General features: G+C 41.8%; 1 protein-coding gene across 6 annotated transcripts in view; it reads right to left on the reverse strand.

Annotated features, from left to right (window-relative positions):
- Positions 1-24,769, reverse strand: part of AIMP1 (aminoacyl tRNA synthetase complex interacting multifunctional protein 1) — a 105,374-nt gene that overhangs the window by 47,844 nt on the left and 32,761 nt on the right. For all 6 annotated transcript variants that reach the window (XM_075860599.1, XM_075860597.1, XM_075860598.1 and 3 more), the window contains 2 exons: positions 2,387-2,520; positions 2-115 (listed from right to left, as the gene is read on the reverse strand). In XM_075860599.1, coding sequence (XP_075716714.1) covers positions 2-115; positions 2,387-2,495 — 223 coding nt within the window. In that variant the 5' untranslated portion in view covers positions 2,496-2,520. The remainder of the gene's footprint in view (position 1; positions 116-2,386; positions 2,521-24,769) is intronic.

Consider the following 24,769-nt stretch of genomic DNA (forward strand, 5'->3'; position numbering starts at 1 on the left):
CCTCCGTTATTGATCTCGGTTTTAATAAGTTGTCCTCTCAATGTTTCAATCTCTTTCTTCAGCTTTGCATTTTCGACACGCAGCTTCTTCTCCTCCCGTAGAGATGCTTGTAAAACTAATGTAAACACGCTTGTTAATTCTGATAACCTTTAGCCCAAAAAATTATAGAAAACGAAGATGTGTTTAAAGGAAACCTGTTAGCAGTTTTTAGGTCTCATAACTACAGACATGGTGATATAGAGGAGGGCATTTTAACTGTACTTTTTCTCAGGTCATTCATGTTGCATGACCAAGAAAAGGACGTTTAACCCCTTCATGACTGCCATACGGCTAGCCCTGTGCAGTTGTCACGTATTTAAACGTTGGCAGCCTGGAACGGGGTTTAATAAGTGCATTGCTGCTTCAGTGTAGATAGCGCTACCTAAGCTCCCTCTAGGAGCGGAATTCCCGGCCAGATGGCCGCGGATTCCCCCCCTAGCAGGAGCCATCAACATCTCAACATCCCCACTGTAAATAGTGCCACCCCCTGTAGATGGCAACCCCCGCTGTAGATAGCATCGAACCCCCGTTTCCTCTGTAGTTAACGCCGGCCAAACTCGCACTAGGAGCGGAATCCCTCGTGTCAGATCGCTCCATATATGAACAGTGACGTCAGGGGCTACTCCTGGAGCGGAATCCCTGGCCACAGCGCTGTGGCAGGGGTCAGTCAGGGGATTCCGCTTTTAGAGTTAGCCCCTGACGTGTCATTGTCCATATATCGACAGAGACACCAGGGGCTCCCTCTAGGAGCGGAATCCCCGGCCAGAGGACCTCCTACAGTGATCTACAGTGGTGCTATCTACAGGAAGGGGGTTCTGCTATCTACAGGGGGAGTGGCACTATCTACAGGGGATGTTGCTATCTACGGGGGGGGGGGGTGTCGCTATCTACAGGGAGGGGGTGCTATCTGCAGGACGTGGTGCTATCTGCAGGGGGTAGAACTATCTACAGGGGGTGGCACTATCTATCTACAGGGGGTGGCACTATCTATCTACAGGGGGTGGCACTATCTATCTACAGGGGGTGGCACTATCTATCTACAGGGGGTGGCACTATCTACCTACAGGGGGTGGCACTATCTACAGGGGGTGGCACTATCTACAGGGGGTGGCACTATCTACAGGTGGCACTATCTACAGGGGGTGTAGTGTTGTCTACAGGGGGTGCCATATACAGGGGGTGTGGCACTATCTAAATGGGAATTGTGGCATATGGGCACTACCTACAAGGGGCACTGTGGTCGTATCTACATGGGCACGGTGTCTGGCACGTTGTGGCCAGTATCTACAGTGGGAAATGTGGCACTATGTGGGCACTGTGGCTCTATTTACAGTGGCCACTATCTGCAGTGGGAAATGTGGCACTATCTACAGTGGTATAGCGTCCCTATCTACATGGGTACTGTGGTGTTTCCAGGTGGCTGGGACAAAAAAAAACCTAACTAATAAAATTCATCCATTTTTTATTTCACGTCCATGAAAAATGGATGTCAAATGGCAGTGAAAAACGGTCAGACGACCGGGAAATGGATTCAAATTTTGAGACACATTGATGCAAAACAGCCATGAAAAACTGACAGTTGATCCATTGTTGACTGCCCTTTTTTTCACGTCGTGTGAATATAGTCTTATTTCCCTCTTCATTCTCCCCTCACAGCGATCCAAGGTGACAGAGAGAGATGAAGACTAATTGCTACAGAGATTTACAGTGTATATGGATATATACTGTATATATTTATAAATTATATAAAATAAAAATCAAATTTTTTGTGATTTGTCTGCTCATAATAAAAATTAAAAACATGGAATTAAACTAATCTAGAAAATGAAGCCTCATAAGTCTTGTAAAAAAAACAGTTGAGATATTCAAAGTGGTTCCAAAGATATTATCGTTTAAATAAGTGCATATCGAAAATGGAAAATTTGACCTGGACACAGGGGCATCAATAACCCTTGTCATGAAAGAGTTAATTGCCGATCGCAAGTGCCACTGAGATGGGACTTCATGTGCAAGTGCTACTGCACGCTGAAAGCCCCGCCCCTCTTCTCTAAATGACGGCTCTAGCGGTCTCCTGATTGGCGGCTAGACCTGTGACTCAGAGCAGAGAGTAGCACTTGCCGCAAAGGGTGAATCAAACGTCGGTTGCATAACATAGCCTTAAAACTTCTGGCAGGTTCGCTTTAAACAAAAAACTTCAAACCAAAAAAGTATAACATATTATTTTACAGCAACAGCTTGTTCCTCCTGGAAATGTATGAATAAATTGACAACTGGGTGTAAATAAACAATTACACATTTTTATCTCACTAGATTATAGGTTTTTCATAAATGCATTCATATTTCATACTTGCTTTCTCTTTCAGGAGAGCGACCTGCTGTTTGAGATATTCAATCACTTGATCGGCTTCTGAGGCCCTCTGCTCTAGTTTGTTCAAGACTGGATTGCTGGAAGACATCTTCGTTAGGGACCTGACAAAAAACCTACACCACAAAAAAAGAAACACACATTATTGCCATTTCTTGGCAAACGTGCTTAGCGTAAGGCAGAGATAGTGAAGAGCAATGTAGACACTAGGAGCCAATTAGACCACTCCAGAAACCAACTTGATTCTTTTAGGCTGTGTTCATATGCAGCCCTATTTTCCCCGTCAATACGATGGACACTACAGCAGAACCCGCTGTAAGTCAATGGGGTCCATCTGGCGCTGGTGGTATCCGTTGTATGACAGATCCGGAACTGAATCGTGGTTTATGTTATAAACAGAATCCACATCGCAGAGGTGAACAGAATCTTAGGAACGAGCCAATGAGAACTTTCATAGACATCAATGGAAAGCAACCCAATAAGCGAAGGGCCAGAAGCCAATTTCTAGGCCCATTGGCTACCTTTCATCTGCTGTTATGGGCCGCATCTGTCGGGTTTTTTCCCTCTGTCCATATGCTGGACAACTGTAAAGGACACAGCACTTGTACGTACGTGGTCAAGAGAGTTTATAGATGTAGAAAAACATGAGCATTTCTGGGTGTACAATCAGTGGAATTGCTCTATATTTTTCTTCTTGAGTCTTTAACGCTTGGCATGGAATTCCCTACTATAATCTATTTAATAAACATAATTGGAACTAGGGATGCACGATGAATCGAAACTTCGATACTGTTTAACCCCAAACGGTTCGATACCGTTATTTCATGTATTTTGATACTTAGCTGCGCAGCCGCACAGCTAAGTATAGAAACAAATGAATGTATGAGAGCGGGGCTGCTGCTGTGTAATACAGCCAGTGCCCCCGCTCCTAACAACAAGTGCGCACCGTCAGGATGAGGTCATGCGGCCAGCGCTGAACTAATAATTGCCGGCAATGAAGACAGAACATGGCGGGCGCACTACAAAACACCCCCATGTTCTGTCCTCAATGCCTGCGCCGTCGCTCATTAGTGCAGCGCTGGCCGCATCTCCTCATGCTGACTGCGCACACCTAATGTCAGGAGCGGGGCAATGGCTGTATTACACAGCCGCAGCCCCGCTCTATAACGGCGGAGATCAAAGAAACCTCTCATCTCCGCCGATATTCTCCTGAATACTGCAATCAAAGCTGACTGCAGCATTCAGGGGAAAATGAGAAGGGGGGATGTCCCTTGGATCACAACACAGGAATCCCTGTGACGTGATTGAGGGACATACCATATATGGGCAGACAGCCCAGGGTCCATTGAAGAACCCCAGGGCTGTCTTACCATATTTCCTGTTGTTAGGGCATATGTCCTAACAACTGCCTGAGTACTATACGTGTATAGATATATGCCAGTACATTAAAGTTAAAAAATAACGTAAAAACATAAAGTAATATTACATTTTAAAAAATGCACATACACCTTTTTACAATAAACATTAAAATAACTCAATACATTAAAATATACACATATTTGCATCATTTATGATGTGTGTGCTGTAAAAAAATATAAAATAAACACTGCTTTCTTTCACTTATTAATGTAAGGCACGAGGTGTGATGAATTTAACCTCCATGTGCCTCACATTAATAGTAATTAACCCCATCATGTACCTCGCACATTAACCCATTATGACTGAGAAACATGATGGGGTTAATTACCATTAATGTGAGGCACATTCAAAATTCATCACACCTCGCGCCTCATCACAAAATGGAAGAACTTTTTTTTATTTTTTATTACTGTTGGCAAAGTATCGTTTTGGTATCGAAATCGCAATACTACAAAGTATCGGTATCAAAGTCCAAATTCTGGTATCATGACTAGGGATGCGCGGCCGCACAGCTAAGTATAGTAACACATGAATGTATGGTAGCGGGGCTGCGGCTGTGTAATACATTACATTGCAACAGCCATCTACGGATCCGAAAAAAAAAAAAAAAGGGAGGCTACAAATGATGTCACCAACATGTCCCAACCCCTTGAAAAGATTACATGATCGCTCCGGCACCATTTTCTTGGGGAATCCCCTGCCATCGCATAGCAACGCTTCCGCAATTACGGTTGGCTACAGATGCCATTTGCAATTTTGCATGCGCCCATAGACTTTTGGGCGAGTCCATGCCGCAATTGCAGACAGGATAAGGACATGATCAGCAAAATATAGAACATTTCTACGGCCTGGACACATAGCCGTAAATATGCGGAAAGGTGTTCGTGGCCTATAGAAATGAATGGGTCTGCAGATTATCCGTAATTACGGATATAAACTACAGTCGTGTGCATGGGGCCTGAGGATGTATCTGTGCTTCACACCAGCGGCTCTGGATGAACAGTTGGGCTTTTCAGGCAGAAAATAACAATTTGCATGTCTCCGCCAATTATCCGAGAATGAAGATACATTTTCTGCACTTTTGTAATGATCAGGTTTTAAATGGTTTTCCCTCAAGACATTTATGGCATATCTCTCTATTTGAGTCTATGGGGGTTGCGAAAATATCCAAACCATAAATGTCTTTCTTGGAAAACCCCTTTTTATTTTTCCAAAAGGTAGGTAGGTTCTTATTCCTTAAATGGAAAATCTATGCGTGAACCTAACCTTAATCATGCGCTAAAGTATTAGCGGAGGGCATGCACTGCTAAGGGCAGTTTAAAACAATGCAAATCCTATAAACTTTATAACGTGAAAGAAGCCTATACCCACATCCAGACATTAGAAAATAAGCGGCAAAAGTACAAAATGCACAAAAACATTTATGAGGTCAAATGAGAAAGCAAAATAGTAGTAGTAGTGTAGGTAAATAATTCTAGTTGTGGTACGTGCACACTACACTAATGTATCGTATGTACGCAATAGAGTTCTAATATTAACTACAAACCCCTCCCCCGGTGTATGCATATAGAACTATACTATATACCTGAAATAAGTGTGTGTATACACATACAGAAGAGAAGCTCGCAGTGTGCATGTAGAGGAGGTTGTAGGAGTCATCACATTGTTTAGTGGTTCTGTATGAGGCAAATAGTGGACACCAAATGACATAAGACCAGAAAGTGCCTGAAAGTTCTCCTGCAGCCGACATTACAAACCATGAAATGAGAACAGCGTCCAAGGATCAGCTCCGATCGTAGGAGAACATGAACATGCTGCCTCCATTCACAGTAAAGACGCTTACATTCCCCATATGATGCCACTAGATCGCCGATCATAGCAGACAAACGATAAACTTGTAAAGAGACTTGGACATTACCTTGAATTCCAATGTACGGTTTGATGCAGATAAAAAATAAAAGTACGACAATATTAAAAGTCAGACTGAGCCCATCTGTGCCGAGCAGCAACTGGCTCCTGTCACTCAAGTGGTGACATTCCACAGGGAGCTCTGATCTCCCAGCAGCACTAGTGCTAAAGGCCTGGCGTACACTCATGAAACATGAGACGTCACACACAAGTTTCTTTTTTGTCTTTTATGGATAGCAGGGAGGGGAGAAGAATAAGGCCCTGTTCACACAGAGTTTTCTTTAAAGGCAGAAAAAGTCTGCCTCAGAATTCTTCAGGAATTTCAAGGCAGATTTTGAACTGCCTGCACGTATTTTTCCGCAAAGATTTTCGCCCACGGCCATTGAAGATAAGGCAAGGACCGCAGGCAAAAAAACGCAGCTCAGAACTGCTCAGAAATGAGAGCCGCATGTTTTTCTGCCTCCCATTGATTTCAATGGGAGGTCAGAGGCGGAATCCGTGACAAGACAGGACATGTTGCTTTTCTTCCCCAGCGAGCGGTCAAAAGCCGCCCGGGAAAAAAACGCCTAAAGGCCTCATGCCCACTTCAGTTTTTTTCGCCAGGGTGCTATCCGTTGTTTAACGGATAGCACCCTGACGCATTAATTTCAATGGGGCCATGCACACTTCCGTCGGTTTAACAGGACCGCGCGGCCATTCCGTCAAAAACAGGACAGGTCCTACTCCTGCCTATTTTTGACGGAACAGCCTCCGCCTTTTCATTGATTTGGTCCGTGAAACAACAGACTGCACATGTAAACCATCCGCGTGCGACCCGTGTTTCACGGTACCGTCATTAGTGGCCGCACACCGGCCGACGGAAGTGTGCGTGCAGCCTAAGGCATTACTCGTCTTCCGTTTCTATTCACAATTTAAAACATAAATAAAAAAACATCACAACAGAGAACTCCTACTATTCTAACGTTCTCCCTGTGCTTGCGGGGATTTCCTCCAGGGACTATGGCTTCCTCCCACACTCCGAAAACATGCTGACCAATCAATTCAAGTTCTAAGAAATTGGTTCTAATGTAGGTTTCATATGGAATTTAGACTAGAATTCTCACCGGAGACAAACGGATGGAAAAGTCTGAATGCAAACAGTGGAGAAATTCAGCTAAATACTAAGAGTTACTTTTGTTACCAGCTTGGTTCTTTTTTTATCAAATTAAATTTTTTATTTACAACGATTATCGTTAATCTAATAAAAAAAACAACAAAAAAACAACAACACACTGGTGTGAAGCTGGGTCATAGACAATATTAAAAAAGTAAATAGATATAAAACACCAACACAACCCTCAACATGGATGTGTCGGCACAGATTTTCAGAAACGTCCCCATGTTACAATTTCATAATAGAACAAGCTCATGATGCCAATGTTTCTGGAAGGACATCAAAGTAAGAAACACTGGGTGGACTGGCATTTAGAAACGCCTACACTGGTGTATGACAAAATAGACCCGGCAAGAGAGGACAGCTGCAAATGGGGCCCGAGGGAGCTCAGCCATCAAACCTGTATGGTGCTTCTACTTGGTCCCAGGCCAAATCATTATCCCAAAATAGACTGGTTACTAAGCCCGAATTCATTCGCTAGGAACAGTTGTAAGACAACTCGCGAACCAAACCAAACACATGCGTTAACATTTCGAAGGCTGGGTGTAAAACCGCCGTTAAAAACGTGTTTCACCTGTAAAAACTGCCTCCAGAGCACTATTCAAAGTACATTCAGACGATACATTGCATTCTACACTATCCATGGTGATATACCGTAAATGAAAAATAGGTCCATCTTACATGTATGATATAGAAACAAAGTCATACATAAGGTCACACTACGCCAATTTATTACGTCTTTAAACAGGTTCTCCATTGAAGTATATTTTTAGAGTGACTAATAATGCAGAAAGAGAACATGTGGCTGTTACCTAGTCAATTGACAAATACTGCTTGCTAGGGGTACACTACCTAATAACCAGTCATTTCAGAGGGGTTGACAGGCAAACACCCATAATACTACAGTGTCTTAGATTATTCAATTCAAGAACAAGTTGGCAGTGAGTTTTTTTTTTTTTTTCCAATTTTTTTTTTTTTTAAATTTATTTTTGTTTTTTTTTCTTTTATTTTTTATTATTTTTTTTACTACTTCTTTTGGGGGGTTTCCACTGTTTAGGTCCCTCCAGGGCATTGCAAACCTGACATGGCACCGAAAACCATTCCAGTAAAATCAGTGCTCCAAAATCCAAATGGCGCTCCTTCAATTCTGAGCCCTGCTGTGGGTCCAAACAGCAGTTTATTACCACATATTGGGTATTTCCGTAATCGGGAGAAATTACAAATGTTGGGGTGCTTTTTCTCCTTTTTTCCTTGCAAAAATTCGAAATTTCTAAGTTTTTCCAGAAAAAAAAGTAGATTTTCATTTTCACAGACTAACTCCAATAAATATAGCAAAAGACCTGTGGGGTCAAAATGCTAACTATACCCCTAGATAAATTCCCTGAGTGGTGTAGTTTAAAAAATGGGGTCACTTTTGGGGGTTTCCACTGTTTTGGCACCACAAGACCTCTTCAAACCTGACATGGTGCCTAAAATATATTCTAAAAAAAGGAGGCCCCAAAATCCTCTAGGTGCTCCTTTGCTTCTGAGGCCTGTGTTTCAGTCCATTAGCACAGTAGGGCCACATATTTTTAAAAACTGCAGAACCTGGGCAATAAATATTGAGATGCGTTTCTCAGTTAATACCTTCTGTGGTACAGAATTTTTTTTATTACAAATGAATTTTGTAAAAGAAAAATTCAATTTGAAAATTTCAACTCTAATTTACTTCAATTCCTGTAAAACGCCTAAAGGGTTGAAACACTTTCTGAATGCTGTTTTAACCCGTTAGTGACCGGCCCATCGTGTTTCTACGTCGGTCACTAATGGGCCTTATTCCGATGCCATAGACTTTTTACGTCGCGGCATCGGAATAAGTAAACAGAGCAGGGAGCGGTCAAATCTCCCTGCTCTGCCGGGTGAGATCGATATTAGTATCGATCTCACCCGCTTAACCCCTCAAATGCGGTGCACAATAGCGAGCACCGCATCTGAGTGGTTTTGGAGAGAGGGAGGGAGCTCCCTCTCTCTCCCACCGACACCCGGCGATACGATCGCCGAGTGTCTGTGTCTCCAATGGCAGCCGGGGGGTCTAATAAAGGCCCCCAGGTCTGCCTGGAGTGAATGCCTGCTAGATCATGCCGCAGGCATGACCTACCAGATGCCTGTCCGTGTTAAACGGACAGGCAGTAATACACTGCAATACAAAAGTATTGCAGTGTATTATAAATACGATCGCAGAATCGCATATTAAAGTCCCCTAGTGGGACTAGTAAAAAAAAAGTTTAATAAAGTTAATTTTAAAAAAAATGTGAAAAAAAATGAAAAACCCAGCTTTTCCCCTTACAAAATGCTTTACTATTAAAAAAACTAAATAAAGTTAAAATGTTACACATATTTGGTATCGCCGCGTCCGTAACGACCCCGACTATAAATCTATTACATTAACCCGCACGGTGAACGCCGTAAAAAAATGTAATAAAAAACTATGGAAAAATTGCTGTTTTCTGTGAATACTGACTTTAAAAAATTTGATAAAAAGTGATCAAAAAGTCGCATCTACTCCAAAATGGTACCAATAAAAACTACAAGTCGTCCCGCAAAAAAAAAAGCCCTCATACAACCGCATCGGCGAAAAAATAAAAACGTTACGGCTCTTCAAATATGGAGACACAAAAACAAATCATTTAGAAAAAAAAGCGTTTTTACTGTGAAAAAGTAGTAAAACATACAAAAACTATACAAATTTGGTATCGTTGCAATCGTAACAACCCGCCGAATAAAGTTATTCTGTTATTTATATCACACGGTAAACGGCGTAGATTTAAAAAAAGTGGCGAAATTTCAGGGTTTTTTTTCTATTTCCCCCCAAATAAAATTTAATAAAAGTTAATCAATAAATAATATGTCCCACAAAATGGTGCTATTGAAAAATACAACTTGTCCCGCAAAAAACAAGACCTTATACAGCTATGTCGACGCAAAAATAAAAAGGTTATAGCTCTTGGAATGAGATGATGGAAAAACGTAAAAAATGGCTTGGTCATTAAGGTTTAAAATAGGCTGGTCATTAAGGGGTTAAATACTTTGAGGGGTACAGTCTTCAAAATGGGGTGTTTTATGGGGGTTTCTAATATATAGGGCCCTCAAAACCACTTCAGAACTGAACTCATCCCTGAGAAATTGCTGCTAAAGTTCGAAGCCTTGTAATGTCCTAGAAAAATAAAAGCGTCCTAAAAATATATTAAAAAAAACTATGCAATCATAAAGTAGACATATGGGAAATGTAAACTAGTAACTATTTTGTGTGGTATTACTATCTGTTTTACAAGCAGATACATTTAAAATTTGAAAAATCATAATTTCTTAAAATTTTCTTTACATTTTGGTGTTTCTCACAAATAAACAATGAATTTATCGACCACATTTTTTCACTAACAAAGTACAATATGTCACGAGAAAACAATCTCAGAATTAATTGAATAGGTAAAAGCATTCAAGTTATTACCACATAAAAGTGAAAAGTCAGATTTGAAAAAATGGGTCTGGTCCTCAAGGGGTTAAATAAATAAAAAATACACATACGCATTTTTTACAATAAAAACATTAAAATAAGTCTCAATACATAAAATATACGCTTTCGTTATCAGCGCGGCCGCAATAACTTTCACAACTATTTTTTTTGCGTCATTTATGATGTGTACGCTGTAAAAAAATAAAATAAACACTTCTTTCTTTCACTTATTAATGTGAGGCACGAGGTGTGATGAATTTAACCTCCATGTTCCTCACATTAATAGTAATTAACCCCATCATGTACCTCACACATTAACCCATTATGACTGAGAAACATGATGGGGTTAATTACTATTAATGTGAGGCACATGCATCATCACACCTCGCGCCTCACGCCTCACATCAGAAAACGGAAGAACTTTTTTTCAAAATTATTATTACTGTTGGCAAAGTATCGTTTTGGTATCGAAATCGCAATACTACAATGTATCGGTATCGAAGTCCAAATTCTGGTATCGTGGTATCGTGGCATCCCTAATCGTGAGAACCCTACTACATTACTATAATAATAATACATTAACATAACAATACTACACGACTATAATATTACACTACTATAATAATACTACTTTACATTACTATAATAATAGCACTAGGTTTAAAATTAACGGAAATTTGCAAGTTTACTCCACATTTTAACAATCCAGTTTAAGGGTATGTTCACACGCTAAAGTAAAAACGGCTGTAAAATATGGAGTGGTTTAACCCCTTAACGCTCCATGACCTACTATTAGGTCATGCTAACTGTAGCGTTCGCGCTCAGTGACCTAATAGTACGTCATGGAGTAAACACGGCGCCGTTCGCGCGGGGCGCGTTTATGAGCTGTGATAGCTGCTGTTTCCGACAGCAGACTATCACTGCTCAATGTGCCGGGACCGATCGCGGAGCTCCCCCGCCGATTAACCCCTCAGAAGCCGCGTTCAATAGCGATCGCGGCTTCTTAGGTGTTAATCCGCCATCGCCGGCCTGCTACACGATAGCGGCCGGCGATGGTGACTATGGCAACCGGACACCAAACAATGGCGTCCGGCTATGCCATAGACGGAAGCCTAGTGGGTCCTGACAACGTCAGGACCCACTATGCTTGCTGTCAGTGAGTAGCTGACAGTTCTAATACACTGCACTACGCATGTAGTGCAGTGTATTAGAATAGCGATCAGGGCCTCCTGCCCTCAAGTCCCCTAGTGGGACAAAATAATAAAGTAAAAAAAAAGTAATAAAAGTAAAAGTCCCACTTTTTACCTTATCAGTCATTTATTATTATTAAAAATATATAAACAAACAAATAAACTATACATAATTAGTATCGCCGCGTCCGTAACGGCCTGAACTACAAAATTATTTTGTTATTTATCCCGCACGGTGAACGCCGTAAAAAAAAATATTAATAAACCGTACCACAATCACAATTGTTTGGTCACTTCACATCCCAAAAAATGGAATAAAAAGAGATCAAAAACTCGCATGTACCGAAAAATGGTACTGATCGAAACTACAGTTCGTTACGCAAAAAATAAGTCCTCGCACGGCTTTATTGATTGAAAAATAAAAACTTTATGGCTCTTAGAATAAGGTAACAAAAAAAGTGAATGATTGTTTACAAAACGTATTTTATTGTGCAAACGCCATAAGACATAAAAAAAACTATAAACATCTGGTATCGCCGTAATCGTATCGCCCCGCAGAATAAAGTGAATATGTCATTTATAGCGCACGGTGCAAAAAAAAAAAGAATAAAAAAAACAATAGTAGAATTGCTGTTTTTTAGTCACCACGCCACCTAAAAATAGAATAAAAACTGATCAAAAAGCCGCATGCACCCCAAGAAAACTACAATGGATTCCTCAAGGGGTCTAGTTTCCAAATTGGGGTCACTTTTGGGGGGTTTCCAATGTTTTGGCACCACAAGACCTCTTCAAACCGGACATGGTGCCTAATAAAAAGGAGGCCTCAAAATCCACTAGGTGCTCCTTTGCTTCTGAGGCCGGTGCTTCAGTCCATTACCGCACTAGGGCCACATGTGGGATATTTCTCAAAACTGCAGAATCTGGGCAATAAGTATTAAGTTGCGTTTCTCTGATAAATCCTTTTGTGTTATAAAAAAAATGGTATAAAGAGGATTTTCTGACAAAAAAAATAAATGTAAATTTCACCTCTACTTTGCTCTAAATTTCTGTGAAACACCTAAAGGGTTCATAAACTTTCTAAATGCTGTTGTGAATACTTTGAGGGGCCTAGTTTCTAAAATGGGGTATTTCATAGGGGTTTCTCATATATGGGCACCTCAAAGCAACTTCAGAACTGAACTGGAACCTAAAAAAATAAATAAATGAGGCAATACTTCGCTTCTTACATTATACTTATAATGAGCCGTGCCCACCCCGAGATGACCCCCAGTTTTGACCGTTTGTATAAACGGAGACCCCTATTAGACCGTTTCAGTGCCCGGTTTTCCCAAGCATACACCCCCGAGAAGTGTTTTTCTATTGATGAGTCCCTGGTACATTTTAAAGGGAGGGTTCAATTCCGCCAGTACCTGCTGGGTAAGAGGGCAAGGTATGGCGTGAAGATGTATAAGCTGCGAGAGTGCATCAGGGTATACCTACAGGTTTAGGATATATGAAGGAAAGGCCACCCCCAAACCAGACTGCATCCTGGACTACAATAGGTACATGGGAGGGATGGACTTGTAAGATCAAATCCTGAAGCCCTACAGCGCCATGCGGTGTGGTATAAGAAGCTGGCCGGGCACATCATACAGATGGCTTTGTACAATGCGTACGTGCTACGTCGATGTGCAGGCCAGAGGGGAACTTTTCTGGAATTTCAAGATCTAATCTTTAGGGACCAGGAAGGGGGGGGCACCCAGTACTTCTGGAAGCGAGGCCACACGCATCGTACCAGGGCAACACTTTCCAGGAGAAGTGGAACCGGTGGAAAGTGAAAGAGTCAAAAGAGGTGCAGAGTCTGCTATAAGTGGGGGATAAGGAAGAACACAATATACCAATGTGACATGTGTCCCGAAAAACCAGGGCTCTGTATAAAAGATTGTTTTAAAATGTATCATACATCCCTTGATTTTTAATTTACCCTGATGCACTCCGCACAGCTTACCCCCCTCATCTTTCCCTTCTGAGCCCTGCCGTATGCCCAGGCAGCTGATAACAGCCACATGTAGGGTATTGCCGTACCCAGGTGAACCCACATTACAATTTAAGGGGTGTATATCTCCGGTGGCGCATGCTGGGCACACTATATTGGACACTGAAATGGCATATATATATATATATATAAAATTGCAAATCTCACACTGCACCATCTGCTGCGCATTATCTTTTTACACAGTACCTGTGGGGTCAAAATGCTCACTACACCTCTAGATGAATGTCTTAAGCGGTGTAGTTTTTAAAATGGGGTCACTTCTCGGGGGTTTCAATTCTACTGGTACCTCAGGGGCTTCTGCATACATGACTTAGCACCAGAAAAGCTCCAGTAGGCCAAATGGTGGTCCTTTCCTTCTGAGCCCTCCCATGGGCCCAAACGGCAGTTTATCACCCCAAATGGGGTATTGCCGCACTAAGGACAAATTGGGCAACAAAATGGGGTATGTTGTTCCCTGTGAAAATAAGAAATTTTGATAAAAAATGACATCTTATTGGAAAAAATATCATTTTTTCATTTCACAGCCCAATTCAAATAGGTGCTGTGAAAAAACTGTGCGGTCAAAATGATAACAAAACCATAAATGAATTCCTTGAGGGGTGTAATTTCCAAAATGGGGTCACTTCTGGTGGGTTTTTATTGTTTTGATACCTCAACACCTCTTCAAACCTGGCATGCTGCCTAAAATATATTCTAATAAAAAAGAGGCCTCAAAATGCACTAGGTGCTTCTTTGCTTCTGGGGCTTGTGTTTTATTCCAGGAGCGCAGTAGAGCCACATGTGGGACATTTCTAAAAACTGCAGAATCTGGACAATACATATTTTGTAGTATTTCTCTGTTACAGAAAAAAAATTGAATAAAATTGAAATTCAGCAGAAAATATGAAATTTGCAAATTTCATTTCCACTTTGCTTTAATTCCTGTGAAATGCCTGAAGGGTTAAATAACTTTCTAAATGCTGTTTTGAATACTTTGAGGGGTCTAGTTTTTAAAATGGGGTGTTTTATGGGGGTTTCTAATACATAGGCCCCTCAAATCCACTTCAGAACTGAACTGGTACCTTCAAAAAAAGGCTTTTGAAATTTTCTTAAGAATATGAGAAATTGCTGTTTATGTTCTAAGCCTTGTAACGTCCAAGAAAAATAAAATAATGTTCAAAAAACGATGCCAATCTAAAGTAGACATATGGGAAGTGTGAACTAGTAACTATTTTGGGTGGTATAACCATCTGTTTTTCAAGCAGGTGCATTTAAATTCTGAAAAATTCTATTTTTTGTAAATTTTCTCTAAATTTTGCAATTTTTCACAAATAAAGACTGAATATATCGATCAAATTTTACCACGAACATGAAGCCCAAAGTGTCACGAGAAAACAATCTCAGAATCGCTTGGATAGGTTTAAGCATTCCGACGTTATTACCACATAAAGTTAAATATGTCAGATTTGAAAAATGGGCTCTGAGCCTTAAGGCCCAAACTAGGCTGCGTCCTTAAGGGGTTAAAGAGGCTCTGTCACCACATTGTGCAACCCCTATCTGCTATTGCAGCAGATAGGCGCTGCAATGTAGATTACAGTAACGTTTTTATTTTTAAAAAACGAGCATTTTTGGCCAAGTTATGACCATTTTCGTATTTATGCAAATGAGGCTGGCAAAAGTACAACTGGGCGTGTTGAAAAGTAAAAGTACAACTGGGCGTGTATTATGTGCGTACATCGGGGCGTGTTTACTACTTTTACTAGCTGGGCGTTGTGTATAGAAGTGTCATCCACTTCTCTTCAGAACGCCCAGCTTCTGGCAGTGCAGATCTGTGACGTCACTCACAGGTCCTGCATCGTGTCGGCACCAGAGGCTACAGATGATTCTGCAGCAGCATCGGCGTTTGCAGGTAAGTCGATGTAGCTACTTACCTGCAAATGCTGATGCAGAATCAACTGTAGCCTCTGGTGCCGACACGATGCAGGACCTGTGAGTGACGTCACAGCGTGATCTCTCGAGAACACGGCTGTGTCTGCACTGCCAGAACCTGGGCGTTCTGAAGAGAAGTGGATGATACTTCTCATCAGAACGCCCAGCTAGTAAAATAAGTAAACACGCCCCGATGTACGCACATAATACACACCCAGTTGTACTTTTACTTTTCAACACGCCCAGTTGTACTTTTGCAAGCCTCATTTGCATAAATACGAAAATGGTCATAACTTGGCCAAAAATTCTCGTTTTTTAAAAATAAAAACGTTACTGTAATCTACATTGCAGCGCCTATCTGCTGCAATAGCAGATAGGGGTTGCACAATGTGGTGACAGAGCCTCTTTAAGGGAAAACAGCCTCTGATTTTCAGCCGTTTTTAGAGCATTAAACGTGTTTTGATGCGGTTTTTTTTAGCCGTTTTTGGAGCGGTTTTTCTATAGACAATGAAAAACTGCTCCAAAAACTACTCATGAAGTGACATGTAGTTCTATTTACGGGGCGTTTTTTTTAAGCACTTTTTATTTTTATTTTTTTAAACGGCCGCGTAAAAAAACAACGCCCTGTCTGAACAAAACGCAGTTTTTCCCATTGAAATCAATGGGCAGATGTTTGGAGGTGTTCAGCTTCCGTTTTTTCAAAGCGTTTACGCCCCGAAAAACGGCTGAAAACACAGCGTGTGAACATACCCCAAGTGTCACTAAATGCTGTTTGGCTGCTCAATTGGCAGCGTTTGGCAGACACCAGAATATCAAGATTGGGCATCCCCTTTTTAGATCGTGCCACCGTGCCCTCTGTAGATAATGCCACAGAGTCCTCTGTAGATAATGCCACACCTCCCTGTAGATCGCTCCATAGATAGTGACGTCAGGGGATCCTCCTGGACCTGAATGTGATGTCAGGGGCAACCCCAGAGCCGGAGTCCCAGAGCAGAGAACTAGTATAGGCTCTGCTGCGGAACTCTGGAGAAGCCCCTGACATCACTGTCCATATATTGACAGTAATGTCAGGAGCAAGCCCAGAGCAGGAGTCTCGGGCAGAAAGCTATTAGCGCTCTTCCTGGGACTCCAGCTCTGCACCTGACATCAATGTCCATATATGGACCGGGAGGTCAGGGGCTTCCTCAGAGCAGGAGTCCCAGGCAAAGCGCTAGTATAAGCTTTGCTCTGGGACGTCGTGAAGGAGCGCCGGCGCACTCCTCCTTCGGCCTGCTCTCTCCCGAGGGAGCTACGATGCCCCGCCGGCCGCAGGTGACAGCCTCAGAGGCCGCATGCGGCCCGCGTGTTTGAGACCCCTGTGCTAATGTGAAGCTGTTCCTGAGGAACTTACAAGAAGAGCCCACGCAGCGTTGGCGGAGAGTCCGGCTTTACATGCTCTATGTTCTACCTACTATCCAAGATTAACATCCTCCATAGTCTGAACTTCCCACTCCTATCTCCAGGGATTTTCTCATGCTGCACCACTCCTCTAAAATGCACTACCGTGGACAATGACATTGAAGGTCCTTTTACAACGGCAAATATGGGCCATGAAAATAAGCACCAGTCAACGAGACAGCTCAATGATCGGCTCGTTTGCACCTCTCGCAAGGAGCTACACTCCTCAACATTGAAATTGCAACACCAAGAAGGGCAAGCCGTAAGGTTATGCAAATCGAGGAAGTAGCAGGTGTCAATAAGATGATGATCAAATTTTCAAGCCCCTAGCTCAAATCTGTGGCATGTGGGAGGAGCATAAAAGCCATATTGAAAGCAAAGTTTTTTAGCCACATGAACCCTCAAAAAGTCAAGTGAGAGGGACAGAATCTTTCAACTGAGAGACCTTGGTTTATCACTCCGGCAGATCGCTACACAACTAGGCAGAGAAGTCAGCACTGTTCAACGTTGCGTGTCCCAGAGGATCAGAGATCCAAAATGAATGGGAATGTCAGTAATAGGTGCGCGGAGGCGAACCTCTGCATGGACAGATTATCTGATTGGAAGAATGGCGCATGGTTATCTATTCTGTACTGCAAGTGAAATTGGACGTCACATCCCAAGCGTAGGGTGGCAACCAGTGTCGACACAAACCAGCAGAAGACATTTGCACGACATCGGATTACGAGCCAGACGTCCAGCTACAGGTGTTCCATTGACCACACGCCACCGCTCTCAAAGGCTATCATTGTGCACAGCAAGACGGCAATGTAGGCTAGAATGGAGATCTATCCTCTTCAGCGATGAGTCCCACTTTTGTCTCGGATGCAATGATAGCCAGAGATTTGTCCGGAGACCACGTGGGCAACGCAATGAAGAGGCCTTAACAAGGGAACGTCACACCGGTCCTACTTCCAGGATTATGGTGTGGGGTGGCATAACGTACGGTAGCCGGACCCCTCAAGTCTTTATTTCAGGTACACCAACAGCTCGGTGTTACATTGATTTGGTTGTGGAACCAGTGGTATAACCATTTCTCCAAAGTATACGATAAGAGACGTTTTTCAACAGGACAACACCAGCCACACGTTGCTCATGCTACTGTGAACAGCCAGCGTGGCCTACAAGTGCTACCACGGCCTGCAGCTTCTCTGGACATTTCATTAATATGTCTATCGATCCTGTGATTTCCCCAATTACAAAACTTTTCCTTCTTGGTTTTGCAATTTCAATGTTGAGGCGTGTATGATTGGTTATGTATGGGAACAATCGCCTGTTACTACGATCGCTCGTCCCCATGCATTTCCATCATGTTGGCAGCTCATCTCCCTGTTTACGCAGGGAGATGTGCTGCTGACAACGTTAATAATTATTGATGCATAAATGATACGATCAGCCGATGAACGGCCGCTTGTCTGATCATTGGCTTGTGTAAAAGGACCTGAACGCCAAACATCCGCAGTTTTAGGCTTGTCCTGAAAACACATCTTCGCATTCCCTAATCTGACTCCTTTCCTCCCCCACACGCCTTGCACCCTAATGCACTTTATATCTGTCATACACAGATACTGGCTGGCGACTGGCTCATGCATCTTTAGGTGTACTATCCTATGCATATAAAGGATGTCTGGACCATTGTACTGAACAAGCACTTTTTAAATTTTGTTTCACCCTTATTTCTTCATAGATTGTAAGCTCTTGCGAGCAGGGTCCTTACTCCTCTTGCTTGAACTATTAGTTTGTTACTCTATAATCTCTGACTATGTCTATACATGTGCCACCTGAATATTTTGGAGCTATATAAAGATCATTAACAGTTGTATTAGTATCTGGAGTGGGTTGGGTGGTGGTGGGGGATCAAGCAGCATACTTTACCATGAAAGGCTATGTTCACACGGAGTATTTTGGGGGAGGAATATCTGCCTCAAAATTCCGTTTGGAACTTTGAGGCAGATATTCCTCTCCCTGCACGCCGATTTTCGCGGCAATTATCGCGCCGTTTTTCGCCCGCGGCCATTGAGCGCCGCGGGCATAAAACAGCGAGATATATGCTTTCTCCTGCCTCCCATTGAAGTCAATGGGAGGTCGGAGGCGGAAGCGCCCGAAGATAGGGCATGTCGCTTCTTTTTCCCGCGAGGCAGTTTTACTGCTCGCGGGAAAAAGACGCCGACGCCTCCCATTGAAATCAATGGGAGGCGTTCTCGGGCCGTTTCTGCCGAGTTTTGCGACGCGGTTTCCGCGTCAAAAAACTCGGCAAAATACCCCGTGTGAACATAGCCTAAAAGTACAATTATTTATGAAAGCTTTAGCGTAAACCATTTACCTAAAGGAAATGCTTGACTTAAGCAAGCGGCTCTAGAACATGGTTTAAATCATATTAATAATCCCAAAGCTATGTTCTTAATCAAGATCCCGAACCATAGTTTAATCATAAAAAATGACAAAATGTGCTGAAGAGATAAACATTTTAAGATCCAAGTTGGACCGCAAAGAAACAAATTTAAATCAATTCATTGAACAATACATTTTCTTTTGCTACACCTGATTTCCGAGAAATCCCTTCCAAGAAATTTTCTAACATCTGCAGTTGTTATAGACATAAGTCACCAAGTGTAATAAAATATATACTTAAAATGATTTCCATACATTTTATTATGTTATAAATTATAGTTCATATTTAAGTGCTCTAAAATCTTTATCGGAAAAACATGAATAAGAATCTCTTTCAGAAATAATTATAAATTAGGATTGTTGGATGGTGGATCACAGAATTCAATGTTTCTCTGAACAATGCCCAGTATGGGCAGGGAATGCTCAGATACTTGCAGCAAGCACATACAAGATCTCATTCATCTTAAAGGGGTTGTCCGGGCATGGCACGATTTTTTTTATACTGATGACCTATCCACAGGACAGGTACGACACCCCCCGCACCAACTAGCTGTTACAGCGGACACTGGGCACGGATGTTATGCAGTGGCCGGTTTCAGAAGTAGATGGCCCCGTACACAGCCATGCTGCAGAACTGCAACTCTGCTCCTATTCACTTGCATAGGAGCAGAGCTGCAGTACTGCAGAATGGCCGCTATACTTTAACAGGAGCCACCTGTGGATAGGTCATCAGTGTGATAAACCGCCCGTGCCTTAAAGTAAAGGTGCCCTAATCCATTAGACGAAAGTCAGCTCGATTTCAGCAGGATCGGATGAGTATCTAATGTGTATAGGAAGGTCCCAACTCTCCCCTGATGGCAGATATCAGGAGAAAGAAGGATCGGGTATGTTGGATTTCAAGGTGTGCGATCCTTTGTTGCCATGGAAGATGAGCCACTGCCAGAGAAGTCTGACAGCGGCTTATACCTCCCTCCCCAGTGAAAACACATACATATGGAGAGTTGGGAGGAACAGCTGTCGGACAATAGCTTTTTAAAGTGTATGGCCACCTTAAGAATTTATAGCCAAATAATATATATGCCAACTGCATAAACATCATTTTTTTAACAACTAAAAATTCTTCCTTCAGCTACAGAAGTGCTTCAATAATAACGTACAGGTCTTCTTAGAGTGTCAAAAGTCCCCACCTTGCCTTTAAAGTGTGTTTTAGATAATACTGGACTTATAGTTTACATCAAATAAAAATAGCGAAACTCCTTTTCTTAAAACTCTTCCTTGTGCTATTCCTGTGTTAGTCCTCCTGGCAATGTATGAATAAATAGACAACTCAGTGTTAACATTCTCCATGTCAATGGAGTGTTTCATTACTCTCTGGACACTGTCAAATGAGTTCTGACAATTGGGAAGGTTAATGGTAGCCCAGTTGTAAATTTATTCATACATTTCCAGGAGGAATAACAAAGCGATCTAAGAAAAGGTGCTCTAGAATAGTTATTTCATGGGGAATACATGTATTTTCTAAAACAGACATGTCATACCTGTCTGCAGGGAAGAGTGGTCAGAATGTGCTGATGGACTTTGGTCATTCTACAGATCGCAATAGTAGACTTTTATTCTTATTCTAAAAAGACCCCCCTCCCTTCCAGTAGGACACACGGATTGTAAAGCCTCACCCCTTTGCTAGGTTCCAAACCCTCAGATGTACAGCCGAAAAATGGAACAGATCAGCAGGAAATTAACCCCTGTGTTCTCTGCAGAATTTTTACAAGACTATTAGTCATTCTGCAGGATCTTCTGCATACAAACAGTGGGGGCAAATATATCTCCCGTTTAGTGTTCCTTTAACTATATGATCATGAATAATTTTACAGCCTGTTATTCTCTATAGACTTGCTTGAATAATCGATATTGTATTCAGAGCACAAATAGTAACCCTTGCGTTGCGGTTCCGAAAAGAGCCTCGGACAGTGTGAGAATAGCCTAAGCAACCATCATGTTGATGTAGCCGGTAAAATAAAATTGGGTTACATTCCAGTTCGAGTCCATGCCGAGACATTTAATATAGAAAATATTACAAAAGGAAGAAGTCATATGCCAACATGTCCCTGAAATGCCAGCCTGGAAAGTTCATCAGTGCTTGAGATCCTAAAACAGCTGGAGAGACCAAAGAAATAATTACATGGGAATGAGGCTAAACTAGAGCAGAGCTAATCTACAAAACAGACTGAAACAAAACGTCATTTAATCACATTTATAGGAACATACACACCCAAAGGAACAGCCCATATTTAACAGCTTCTCCAACAATAATAAACCATGTGCTAGGAGCTGCAATTCTGGATACTTCACACTAAATACTGGAGTGATAGGGTAGTTCATACACAAAAGTTGCCAAATGTTATAGGCTTAACCCCTTAAGGACTAGTTGGCACGTTCAGGACGCAGCCGGTATTACTTTACGTGGTAATAACTTTGGAATGCTTTTACCTATCCAATCAATTCGGCGATCGTTTTCTCGTGACACATTGGACTTTATGTTACTGGTAAAATTTGGTCGATACATTTACTACTTAATTGTGAAAAACACCAAAATTTTACGAAAAATTTTACAAATTAGCATTTTTTTTAAATTTAAATGTATCTGCTTGTAAGAGGCAGTTATACCACACAAAATAGTTGCTAATTAACATTTACCACAAGTCTACTTTAGATTGGCATAATTTTTTGAACATCCTTTCATTTTTCTAGGATGTTACAAGGCTTAGAACTTAACCCGTTAACACTCCAGGACATACTATTATGTCATGTTAACTGCATCGTTCGCGCTCGATGACATAATAATATGTCATGGATGAAACACCGCGCCGGTCGCGTTTATGAGCTGTGATAGCCTGCTGTCGGAAACAGTAGCTATCACAGCTCAGTGTGCAGGGACCGATAGCGGTGGTCCCCGCAGATTAACCCCTCAGAAGCCGCGTTCAATAGCGATCACGGCTTCTTAGGGGTGAAACCGCCATCGACGGCCCGCTACATGATAGCGGGAAGCGATGGCTACTATGGCAACCAGAGTCCTAACAACGTCCGGCAACGCCATCTATGGAAGCCTAGTGGGTCCTGACAAAGTCAGGACCCACTATGCTTTCTGTCAGCGAGTAGATGACAGCTCTAATACACTGCACTACGCATGTAGTGCAGTGCATTAGAACTGCGATCAGGGCCCCCTGCCCTCAAGTTCCCGAGTGGGAAAAGTAAAAAAAAAAGTTGTGTAAAAATAAGAAAATAAAAGTTTTAAAAGTAATACAAGTAAATATCCCCCTTTTTCCCTCATCAGTCCTTTATTATTAAAAATATAATACAAAATAAACAAATAAACTATACATAATTGGTATCGCTGTGTCCATAACGGCCTGAACTACAAAAGTATTTCATTATTTATCCCGCACGGTGAACATCATAAAAGAAAATAATAATAAACCGTACCACAATCACAATATTTTGGTCACTTCACCTCCTAAAAAATGGAATAAAAAGAGATCAAAAAGTCGCATATAGCTAAAAATGGTCCTGATCGAAACTACAGTTCATTACGCAAAAAACAAGTTCTCACACAGCTTTCTTGATGGAAAAATAAAAAAAAGTTATGGCTCCTAGAATAAGGCAACTACAAAAGTAAATGATTTTTTATAAAAAGTATTTTATTGTGTAAACGGCAAAAGACATAAAAAAAACTATAAACATCTGGTATCGCCGTATTCGTATCGCCCCGCAGAATAAAGTGAATATGTCATTTATAGCGCAGGGTGAACGCTGTAAAAAAAAAAAAAAAGGAAAAATAAATAAATAGTAGAATTGTTTTTTAGTCACCAGGCCTCTTTAAAAAAATTGAATAAAAACCGATCACAAAGTCACATGCACCCCATGAAAACTATAATGAATTCCTCAAGGGGTCTAGTTTCCAAAATGGGGTCACTTTTAAGGAGTTTCCTCTGTACTGGTACCTCAGAAGCTCTGCAAATGCAACATGGCGCCCAGAAACCAATCCAGCAAAATCTACACGTCAAATAGTGTTCCTGCCTTTCTGAGCTCTGCCATTTGTCCAACCATCAGTTTATGACCACATATGGGGTATGTTAGGGTGCTTTTTCTCCTTTATTCCTTGTCAAAATTAAAAATTTGTACCTTTTATCAGAAAAATTAGATTTTCAATTGCACAGCCTAATTCCACAAAAAAACCTGTGGGGTCTAAATGCCCACTTTACCCCTCGATAAGTTCCTTGAGGGATGTAGTTTGCCAAATAGGGTCACTTTTGCGGGGTTTCCAGTGTTTTGGCACCACACGACCTCTTCAAACCGGACATGGTGCCTAATAAAAAGGAGGCCTCAAAATCCACTGGGTGCTCCTTTACTTTGGAGGACGGTGATTCAGTCCATTACCACACTAGGGCCACATGTGGGATATTTCTAAAAACGGCAGAATCTGGGCAATATGTATTGAGTTGCGTTTCTCTGGTAAAACCTTCTGTTTTACAGAAAAAAATGGAATAAAAAGGATTTTCTGACAAAAAAAATAAAATAATGAAATTTGTAAATTTCACCTCTACTTTGCTTTAAATTCCGGTGAAACACCTAAAGGGTTCATAAACTTTATAAATACTGTTTTGAATACTTTGAGGGGTCTTGTTTCTAAAATAGGGTATTTTATTGGGGGGTTATAATATATATGCACTTCACAACTGAACTGGTACCTAAAAAATATGAGAAATTGCTGCTTATGTTCTAAGCCATGTAACATTCTAGAAAAATAAAATGCAATGTTAAATACTTTTGTGTCAAAAAAAGACAAAAACATATAGTAGGTATTTATTGGCTAACCTTAAAAGCTCTATATGCGGCTTTCAGAGCACACAGGCTCCTTCTTCAGGCAGTTTACAAATGAATGTCTTAGAAAAAAGTTTTTCTGACGGGTAGCACCATGACCCATTCATTTCAGTGGGGCCATGCACACTTCAGTTTTTTTTACGGTCCCGTTGCTCCGTTCCGACAAAAGTAGAGCATGTCCAACTTTGGTCCGAGATTCCGTGACCGTGAGGCCCATGCAAGTCAATGGGGCCGTCAAAAAAACTGAAGGCACACGAAAGGCATCCGTGTGCCGTCAGTGTGTGACGGAGCCGTTGCCTAGCAACGGCCGGGCGGGCAGGAGTACATTACAGATATATTACACTAATCGGCAGCCACTTGTCTCTATCAATCACAGATAGAGAGAAGAGGCTGCTGATTAGAAATAAAAAGCAGTTCATACGCACCCGGTCGTTGTCTTCCTCCAGTCCGACCTTCCTGTATGACGCGGCAGTCCATGTGGCTGCTGCAGCCTGTGATTGGCTGCAGAGCCGGT

Source organism: Rhinoderma darwinii, chromosome 1 (genome assembly GCF_050947455.1).
Source record: "Rhinoderma darwinii isolate aRhiDar2 chromosome 1, aRhiDar2.hap1, whole genome shotgun sequence".
Classification (NCBI taxonomy): Eukaryota; Metazoa; Chordata; class Amphibia; order Anura; family Rhinodermatidae; genus Rhinoderma; species Rhinoderma darwinii.